Below are 11,303 nucleotides of genomic sequence, written 5' to 3'. Positions count from 1 at the left end.
ATTATGAATAAAATATAATTATTTAAGATAATAAATTGAAGAGGTATGAGGTAAGTTCTTTTCTAGTCTTGATGATCTAGGTCAAACATGAAGAAACTGGATCAGACAGAGAAGGAGAGATAGAATAAAAAATTATCTAGGCGGGCCGAAAAAAAAATTAAACAGAACAAATGTTTGATTTTATTTTTTAATTTTACATCACATAAAGATTAATAAGAATAGTAGGCAATATGAAATCAATAAGTAGCGACATTATTAATAAATTTAACCATTTTTTTTATTAAAAAAAAAGAACACTCGTAGTATATTTGTCCCTCCACAGGGACAACTTTTTCTATAATATTAAATGAACGGATTGTGTTTTTTGAGCGCTGAAAACACATTGTACCTTGCAACGGAGAACCTTTCTAAATCATTTAAAAGATTGCATATATCTATGCGTGTAGGTCAAACGATTTCCTATTGACATAAGTCAGCTGTTTTGGGTATATTTGCTGTGCTGTGAAACTTGTGCATAAATCATTACGTAGAAATCTGGTTTTTTGATAAATAAAAACTGTAATATTGTCAAGTTGGTATAAGAGTTAGTTTTGCTATAATTATCAATAATTTTGCATTTGAAGATAGTGTGGTGGTTATAGGGACAAACGAACTTTATTCTTAAATAAATCATGCGTCAGTCCTATGCTTTTATGAAGTTTTTAAAAATTTTATGTAATTTTTATGATTTGGACCTTTGACTAGATACTCGTTATAGTATCTTTTTTATTTCAGGAAATGTGAAACAATAAAAAGCCCTTACTGAACAGGAACTTTTGTACTATTTAGAAAATGATGACGACTCGGATGTTCCGTTGTTGTCTGACGAAGAGTCATATTGAAGAAGACATAATTCTTGATCTTCTGGCATTTCGCGAAGGTGTAGCAGAACATGTAATAAATACTATTTAAAAATCCTTCCAAGAGAGGAAGGCCAAGTGGCACCAAGATTCGCCAGTTCAAGCAAAAAAAAGTGCAATGATATTTTTGTAAACAGGAATATTTGGTTGATCATGCCCAATGGCTTCAATTGTTAGAGGAAAATGGTCGCTATTATACAAGTAATCAAGATTGTTACAAGAGAAACTTGCAGTTAAAGAGTGATCACACAACGATATTTCGATGGCAGAGAAAGTACTATTGTGGGAGCTAAAATGAGTAGATTTACCAGTATTCATTAATATTAGATTTTGATTGTCTATTAATTTCTGAAGAAGTTTTCTACATTTGTCCATTTTTATACTACCTCATGTGATATTATGACAATTCAAATCACCAAGTATTAGTTTGGGAACAGGAATATCATCGATTAAGCGCCTTCAACTACATTTTTATTTGGATCAGGGATGTAAATGTTACATATGTTAATAGGTCTGCAGTTGATATTGCATGATATAGATACAGTAACGACTTCCAAATTAGTGTTTAGGTTAATTTTTCTTGCCTCTACACAATTTTTTACGAAAATACCTACTAGGCCGCTGGCGTGTTCTGTGTCGCGATTTTTGAGAAAGCTAGTATAGTTTTTAATATGCACGTTGTTGGTTTTAAGATGTATTTCTTGTAAACAGGTTACTATATACTTATAGGGGAGATAATTCTTTAGTTAAAATATTAAGAGATTCTATGTTGTTGTAGTAGCCCTTTAGGTTCCATTGTAAAATAAATGTATTAGCCATTTTGGATAGGTGAATGAGAAACAGAGATATCACTTTCTACAGGGTGAGTCATAACTATTGGGACATAGACTAAGGACAGGTTATTTGGACCAAAATATGGCTATTGGGCCAAATATGCCTTAATAAAATGTTGCTGAGAAAAAAGATACAGGGTGTTAAAGTTAATTTTTGTTTTTCGTTTTTTGCTAATAGTTTCCCTGTATATTTATAAATTGCTATCAAAATTGACACAGAGGCATAATCTTAGACAAGAAATGGTATTTTATTTACAATTTTACGTTTTGTCATAGAGGGCGCCACGTGGATCATTCCTAATGATCAAATTGAGTCTAAACTTTTTCTGATGAAACTTTTTAGTAATTTTTATTAGAAAATATGATGTAAACATCATTTTTACGTAAAATTGGTACTCTTGTTTAAACATGATAATTTCAACCGTTTTCGATAAAAACGCAGTCGAACTGCTTAGAGTCTTAAAAAAGGATTTCAAATATTATTTCATTTATGCAAAGTATGCTTTGGACAGTCAGATAATTGTTGATGGTAAATGTCATTTGTTCAGAGTAAATTATTTTTGGTGTGACAGTGTAGTGTAATGTTGCATTTTTTAAAAGTAATCATTACTTTTTTTGATTGCAATGCCTCGTCACAATAATTTTACTAATGAAGAAATGCGATTTAAATAACTATTGGGACATAGACTAAGGACAGGTTATTTGGACCAAAATATGGGTATTGGGCCAAATATGCCTTAATAAAATGTTAAGATACAATGAAAAAAGATACAGGGTGTTAAAGTTAATTTTTGTTTTTCGTTTTTTGCTAATAGTTTCCCTGTATATTTATAAATTGCTATCAAAATTGGCACAGAGGCATAATCTTAGACAAGAAATAGTATTTTATTTACAATTCCACTATAAATACCAAACTAATAAACAAAGTTGCAACTAACGTAAGGTTTCCGTTTTGACGATAAATCAAAACTAAACACACTTTAACTTAAAAGAACTCACAAAAATTCAAACTAAATGTTCTACATGGTCTCCTCCGATTTCTTTGCCTTTTCTAATTCTTTTTATAAAGGATTCTCGGACGTTAAAAAAAATATTATTCTGTCCCCTTATAAAATTAGCTGCATTTTGAATGTATCTCCAAAGTTCGTCTCGTGTATTAATTTCATTGACATAAACTAAGGACTTCATATGTCCCCAAAAATAAAAATCTAGCGGGTTGTACTCAGGACTTCTTGGTGGCCATTGAAAATCACTGCCTCTGCCGATCCATCGTTGAGGAAATACGTCATTAAGATGATTTCTGACAGCTAATGAAAAATGAGGTGGCGCTCCATCCTGCATAAACCACATTTTTCTTCTTACATCCAGTGACCGATCATCTAAAATATCACTAAGAGTATTTTCCAAAAAGAATAAATAAGAATCTCCGTTTAAATTCAGTTGGTCGCCTATAATGCCACACCAAATATTCAATTCAAACTCATGCTGAAAATGTCTAGCTTTAATAGCATGCGGGTTTTCTTCTTCCCAATAATGACTATTTCGCCAATTAAAAACCCCTCGTCTGGTAAAAGTTACTTCGTCGGTGAACATAATATTCTTAATAAAGTGTCTGTCATTGCGATGTTTATTCAGAATACGTTGGCAAAACTGTAACCGTCGTGGAAGATCTGTTGGAAGTAAATTTTGAAGAGGAGTGAAGTGATAAGGATGGAAGTTCTCTTTTTTTAGAATTCTAACAATAGACGACTGACTTACTCCTGTTGCTGCTGATAGATGTCGTGAACTTATTTCAGAATTTTCATCTACTCGAACCAAAAGTTCATCTTCTTGATTAGGTGTGATTTGTTTCGGTCGATCACCCCGATTTTTAGCGTGAAATGACCCAGTTTCACCTAAACTACGATATAATCTTGCAAAAGTTTTGTGATTTGGTTGCCTTCTGTTTGCATATAACATTCCATACCTTCTGGCTGCCGAGCGACCGCAAAAATTTTCTTGTGCGTATACGCAAATCATATCTCGCATTTCTTCACTAGTAAAATGATTGTGACGAGGCATTTCAATCAAAAAAAGTAATGATTACTTTTAAAAAATGCAACATTACACTACACTGTCACATCAAAAATAATTTACTCTGAACAAATGACATTTACCAACAACAATTATCTGACAGTCCAAAGCATACTTTTCATAAATGAAATAATATTTGAAATCCTTTTTTAAGACTCTAAGCAGTTCGACTGCGTTTTTATCGAAAACGGTTGAAATTATCATGTTTAAACAAGAGTACCAATTTTACGTAAAAATGATGTTTACGTCATATTTTCTAATAAAAATTACTAAAAAGTTTCATCAGAAAAAGTTTAGACTCAATTTGATCATTAGGAATGATCCACGTGGCGCCCTCTATGACAAAACGTAAAATTGTAAATAAAATACTATTTCTTGTCTAAGATTATGCCTCTGTGCCAATTTTGATAGCAACTTATAAATATACAGGGAAACTATTAGCAAAAAACGGAAAACAAAAATTAACTTTAACACCCTGTATCTTTTTTCTCAGCAACATTTTATTAAGGCATATTTGGCCCAATAGCCATATTTTGGTCCAAATAACCTGTCCTTAGTCTATGTCCCAATAGTTATCACTCACCCTGTATTTAAAAAAAGAAGTAACCTGCCGAACTCACCCTGAATTTAAAAAAAAGAAGTAACCTGCCGAAAACAAAAGCAATTTTGGTGCGTGGATAATTGGGCATACTTTCGAGTGGTTGAAACGGTTGTGCTCAGTTAACGCTACGTACAAAATGGCTGAAAACGGGTATAGTATGGAGGATAAGACAAGAAAAGAGAAGATGAATGGGAAGATGAGGTAGACGATAGCAAAAGTAAAAAAATTAATAATTCGCCCGGGAATGACAAGCAACTAGAAAAAATATTGGAGATCTTAACTATTATCACAATGGAAATAAGGGAACTAAGAGAAGAGCAAAAAGAGTACAGAGCGGAGTACATGAGGACTCAGTGCTATTGAGTTGTAATCGTTTTCTTGGTCTTGTTAATTTGGATTTTATGCCGCAGTCTAAAATATAATCATGTACAAATAATAGAATATCTCTAAATGATATCAAATCCGTTGTGTAGTTTTCTACAATGGAGTTACAGGTTTTTGAGCTTAAGGCATTTTGTATCACATCACAAATAACATTAAAATCAAGAGAAAATCTTGGGTACCTAGGCCCAATTTTATTTTTAGTGGACTCTAGCTCCTTAATAATATCAGAGGATGAGGCTTTCTTTAGTTTGTGTGTTTAGGTTTTGCAAAAGGAGTTGTGGTAGTTGTCGTTTTTTGTCCTTGCTTCAAGTTTCTCATATCTCTTGTAAGTGAATTTTTGTTACGTTGATCGGCAAAATTTTGGTTGTTCTTAATGTGGGCCAATCCTTGCACCCTTATACGGAAATGACTTCTCGAGCTTTTCCTTTAGTTTTATTCATTACATCTTGAGTTATCATGTTATCAGGATCCCAGAAATGATTAAAAAGCATTGTAGTAACTTCAATGAAGTTGTGTAGTTCATTAGGGTTACCATCGTATTCAGGTACGATAGAAAGGTCTTTACTGACATCGAAAAGAAGAAGAACGACAGCGGGTACCACGGCCATATTATCTAATTGACTAGCGGAAGTAATAATTACAGATAGTTTATCTAAGCTATTTGAAGTATTACTTAAATAATTAACGTTGGTTTCTAAACTAAACTGAAAAGCTGAGTTATTTTGCAAAATAGAAGCAGCACCAGGTTCGACAATACTAATATTTAAAACAGAATGACTAATTCTAAGAGATGAAATTCATGAAGCAATTAAATTAGGATTCGAAAAAAGATTAAATTTGCTTACAGATAAAAGATGGTGCTTGGGTGCATTTCTTTTCGAAGAAAGTAGTTTCTTTTTTTTTTTCTTATTTCGCGTTCTTTTTATCGTTTTTCGTCATATAAATAAATTTCTACACTTCAACACTGGCCTTTCTCTTCTCTGAAATCTTAAGTTCATTGTGTTATATGAAATGCTTACCAAAAAAGGAACTCAATTAGTTAGAGATATAATATGAATAAGTGACCAACTCTATTTCTAATTTAATAGTTATATCAACGGGGAATAATGTTATGTAACGGCATATCTTTCTGTAATGAACAATTTTTGTTTGTTCTTTTTTTACACAAAATGTAATATCTCACCAGTCTCTAAGTTAATTCGTTGATAATTATTTTTGCTCGTTTTGAAGAGACAATTGAGAATTTAACAAACTAGTATTTTTGGTTGTCTAAACACTGGCGTGCTGAGACAAGAAGATCCTAATTGATTGTTTTATATACCCGATATATTGAACACTGTTAAATTGTTAAAGAGTTGTTTATAGCCCTCAAAGATTTACAAAACATCACTTCTTAGTCTGTTTGACATGCCATGAATCTTTACTCTATGAATTTGTTCAGACAGACCACTTTCCGAACTTTAGCACATAGATTACATATTAATAATGTTCGTCATATATTCTTATATTTCCTATATAAATTCCAAGCTCCAATTTTATATTTAACGACGAACAATTATTCTGGTTGTTTTTATTTATACAACGTTTACAAAACATCTAATTATTAGATCGTCACTTTTGTTTCATCTGCTCTCATTTTCAAATATATATCTCGACGTCAATAAATTTTAAGATAATATTCACAAATAAATCAAAATTAAATAGATAAAGAATAGTACAATATAAAATTTGTAAAAAAATAGTATGAAAGATATCCAAATAAATGAAAATAACTTCTTCAGCTTGATTACTCCTCCTGACGATAGATGGTGCCAAATTTAATTTAATCTTTTGTTACATTTTAAGAGATAAAACGTTATTTATTTAATCACTAATTTTATCTTTAACCGCAAAGTACCACTTTAAATAAATATTAATATTGATCAAATTACCATATTATCGGGAATGATAACTATTATTTTCAACAATATCATATTCTTTAATTATTGGCAATTTTTATACATAAATATAAACATTTTAACATTTAATTATACATCTTAAATAAGCAAAGAGAAGTTTTGTATATTTTTAAAATGAAGAGCTAAACTAATAAGCTTTGAATACCTAATAAATAATAATTTGAATATTCCCGCTTGCCTTTGACAATTCGGTGGCTGGGTGTCGGTTGATTTGTCAGATTGTCAGTTAGTGTATGAGTGCAAAATGGCTACCAGTGATGATGAACCTATGCATCATTTATATGAAGTTTTTACAACTTGTTTTAATAAAGTAGCGAACAAAGCACCTGGTAAGTCATTAATTATTCTATTATTTACGAATATAAATCAATGTTGGTATAAATTTTGCGGTTAATAGAGTGTATAACGCCAAAATAATACCATTCAAACGCGTGCCATCTCAAAACATTGGAACAGCTTGCTTTAAAAACCCTTTTATAAAAATTTTTGACTACATTGAAAATGCATTTGTCTGTTGTGTTTTATAAATTGGAATATGTCTAATTATTTTTCGTTGGTCTGTCAGCAGATTTCGCTCAAATAATTCGTTAAAAAAGCGTTTAATATTATTTGTGTCATCGTACTCTTCAAGGAAGATATTTTAGTGTTTACATCTTGAGTTCAGCGAATGTCTGAGGTCCCGTACACTCTGGAAGGTGGATATCATTATCTATAAGAAAATATTTTTATTAGAATTAGTATTTAGCTGTTAATATAGGTAGTTCTTGGTTAAAATCTGTGTTTTAACTTCACTATTAAGAACAATACATTCACCTAGATAGTCATTTCTTGGCAGCTACCTATACGTAAATTACTTAAAACCAATCTTATTAGTAACATATGCAAGTAACTGATCCACACAGTATTTACAAAAAACGAATTTTTTAATTTAGTTACTTGAGAAAACCTTAGAGTTTTAATTTATCGTCATCATAAGCAAAAAAAAACTTGCATGTATTTTTACAATCTTTTTGATGATGCACTTTTATTAATGCAAAATGCAATTAAAAACTAGACCATTAAAATATCTTACAAAATTCTTACTTCCTCACCTCAAAATGTTTATTTTAACAGTATTGTTTATTTACTTTTTTAATTACCAATTTAGGTAATTTATTTCATTGTTTATATTTACAGTTTTGTGTACTTTAGTAATAATGTACCATGTTTATTATTCATAATACAAAACCACTGTTTTGCAGTTTTCTGTTGTAAGAACTTTTTCTTTATTTTGTAGGATATAGAAATACTTATAAAATAATACCAATGGTTTAACTGTTTATTAAAAAATGAATTGTTTGAGTATAAATCTTTGTTAATAGTGGGAATCTTTATCTTGCATATGTGAAATATGTATTTTCTTATGTGAATAAAAACTATTTTTTTTTTGCTATTGCCAACCTAAATCATTGTTAGTTTTACTAGGCAAGAGCCAGTTTGGAACAAATGCATTTCAGCATGTAGGACAGATTTTTTTTTATTTCTTATCTTCATTTTCCTTCTCCAATAGGAGATTTTAATCTTTTTAGGTGCATTATTAAAAAGTTGTAATAAGTTGCAACCAAACCATTTTCATTCAGGACTCTACATCTGATTGCTTTCTTTCTTATATCTTCCTTATGAGTCAACTCAAAGGTGGTAGCCTATGAATAACTTTTTTTGTTGTGAATGTTTATTGACTGGTATAGAAGTTTAAACAACTAAATTTTTTAAGATGACGAAAAACAAAAATGAACAATTTTTGAAACATTTATGTATACATTTAATTTTTGTTTAAAAATTAAATGTATACATAAATGTTTCAAATATTATGTATCAGTGAAATATTAAGCAAACATGAATTCAAAAAGAAAAACATGAAAATATATAAAAAAAATTTATTTAAAATCCTTTAAGGTATATACTTACATTATTTTAATTATATACCTTTTATAAAGGATTTTAAATAAATTGTTTGTGATACATGGTATACAGCCAGCCAGCTACAGGAACTTAGTTTCCTTGTGGATTTTGAATGAAAATACATGCTATTGAAAACATTGAAAAATGTGGAACATCTATTAACTTCTTAAAACCACTTAAAAAATTCAATTACATCATTTTTAGTCTACCATGAAATTATAGTTTACCATGTAGTTGCAGATTTTTAAAATATGTTTAAGTTAAGTCTCATAAATTATGCATAAATTGCTGAATCAGAATATGACATTCCTTTTTGTTTGAAATGTTTAGTTCCTGTTTTTGGCTGCTAGCACTTTACCCAAGCAATGTGATTTAAATCATAACTGATTTGGATGTATTGCAGTTTTTTTCTAAGTGAACCTAACAAAATGCCATCAAGTCACCTAATTTTGCAAGTTAGCACCTAAAAACATATCCCTTATTTTTTAAAATAATTATCAAAATATTAAATAGTTATATCAAATTTGTGACAGGAAACAAATTTCTGTAATTTATTTTACAGCAGGCGGCATATTATGCAGCTTAAGGCCCAAATATTATATAAATTGGAAGTATATTTTAAATTGACAGACGAAATACCTCATATTGACCATATCTGCTATGCCTAAACTCACTTTGTTACTACTATTAACGAAAATATACTTAAATATAAGATGAAAATGAAAAGAATGATAATTGACAGCAGTATATCTGAGAAAAGATCTAGATGAAGATACCCTTCAACATAATTATTGTAAATAAAGAACATGACTGTTTACTTATTCTCAAAACCAAAACACACAGATATTTAGATGCATGGGTAGTAATAGTTAATTGAATGGTATGATGTCACTACATCCTTACAAATGATAAAGGAAACAGGAGAAAAATATTGGAAATTGTTCTCAAGGACTTTTTCCTCTAATGCATTTCATACAAATGGGTCCTTATCCTCATGTACTAATGAGGGACTCAGTACTTCAGTATTTTTAAGTTTTGTTCGTCATCAATTTCCTTCAACATGGTTAGTGTACAATCGTCACAGGATCTTTAAAATATTTGGTGCAGTTATATTATTTATTAACTCACCATTTATCAGTCAATTAATGAAGCTCTTTTAACTTGTTATTTAATGATTTTAACTAAATTTCCTTGACTACTTTTTAATTTATTCTTACACTCTTAGACTCCAGTAAATCAACATATTCACCAGCCAAAAGTATCAATCCGTAAAGTATGATTTCAGGTCGTTTCATATTCCTGGAACAGTATTTTTCTATTTCGACCTTGGTACAATGCTTCCAAACTAGACCATCAACTTATGCATGCCATGTTAGGTGCTGAAGTTTTATTCTGATTCTCATTTCATAGTCAGATGTAGGCTAATCAAGCTTCATTAAACCCTGTTCTCATCCCAATTGTGTGTTTTATTTGTTTTTAGGCAATATTTACAGCCGCAAACATTTCCAGAGACCTTACTCATATGATTTGTAATAATTCTGTGCATAGACATAAACATATACTTTTGCATAAATTCTATTTATCAGTGCAGTCACTGCCTTACTTTTAGCAAAAAAATTACAAGGCATCGATTGATGGAAAATGAACAAGCACTTTGTTAGGTGTGTTATAAAAAGAAGGGAAATTATCTTTCAAATACCAAATCACAGCAAGAGAACAATCATTCTTTCAACTAATTTTAACATTCAAAATATGAATATTGGATTCCCTGGAATTGAATCATTGAAGCGATCCTTTGTAATGACAATGCCGACTTTATGTAGTAACAAGGCAGTTGCTCAATACATACACTACAATGTACAAGAAGCCAATTGGCTGCAGTTCGGCCCGTACCAAATTATTATTCTTCTTCTTTTGTTGCCTATCCTCTGTGGATGTTGGCAATCACATTGGTCCATACAACTTTGTTGGCAGCTGCTCTAAATGCTGCTGCTCTTCTATCTTGCCTAATTCAACTAATTTTACAAGGAAAGGCCAAAAACTATTATTGTAAACATATTCATTGCAGTCAATTTATCTTAACTGACTGGTAATAGTTTTTGATTCAGTCTTTGCCATACATTGCTGTATACACGTTACACAATTGAGAAAGATCCTTTGACATCGAAACCGGAGTCGTGAGTTTAATAATAATTGTGAAAATTTCGAAAACAGTAATTTTCATTGTTTTATTTAGCAAAAAAATATTTTTTTTGTCATTTCTCTTTTTTTTTTTAATTATGACATCGCATCGTCTTTTTACCTTTGCTTTTTGATTTTTTTATTTGTTTTATTTAATCGTTGCTGTAGCTACTATATTTCACGAAAATATAGGAGAAAATTTAAAAATTTTTGCAAAGCTTGTTATCATTCCGCCGTGTTTTAGTTCAGTTATACCTTAAACGGAATTCCCCTTCTCGATTTTTTACCTGTCTAGGTATTTCCTGACGGTGGTAAAGAGATTTAGATAGATTAGATGCCCCTAGTCTATTATTTCTTTATATAAGACTGTAAAAGTTAATCAACAGGTAAATGCACCCATTGTAAAATGTGATATATTGCAATCAGTAAAATG

General features: G+C 30.4%; 1 protein-coding gene across 9 annotated transcripts in view; it reads left to right on the top strand.

Moving 5' to 3' along the window:
* The first annotated feature begins 6,584 nt into the window (after positions 1-6,584).
* da (transcription factor daughterless) overlaps positions 6,585-11,303 on the top strand; it is a 333,346-nt gene continuing 328,627 nt past the window's right edge. For 3 of the 9 annotated variants that reach the window (XM_072543230.1, XM_072543228.1, XM_072543226.1), the window contains exon 1: positions 6,587-7,077. In XM_072543230.1, coding sequence (XP_072399331.1) covers positions 6,993-7,077 — 85 coding nt within the window. In that variant the 5' untranslated portion in view covers positions 6,587-6,992. Of the gene's footprint in view, positions 7,078-11,303 lie in introns of all 9 variants that reach the window. The other 6 variants (XM_072543233.1, XM_072543235.1, XM_072543232.1 and 3 more) reach the window with 4 other exon arrangements.

Source organism: Diabrotica undecimpunctata, chromosome 9 (assembly GCF_040954645.1).
Source record: "Diabrotica undecimpunctata isolate CICGRU chromosome 9, icDiaUnde3, whole genome shotgun sequence".
NCBI classification, from domain to species: domain Eukaryota; kingdom Metazoa; phylum Arthropoda; class Insecta; order Coleoptera; family Chrysomelidae; genus Diabrotica; species Diabrotica undecimpunctata.
The sequence above is the reverse complement of the archived record's forward strand: the minus strand, read 5'-3'. Positions and strand labels throughout refer to the sequence as shown.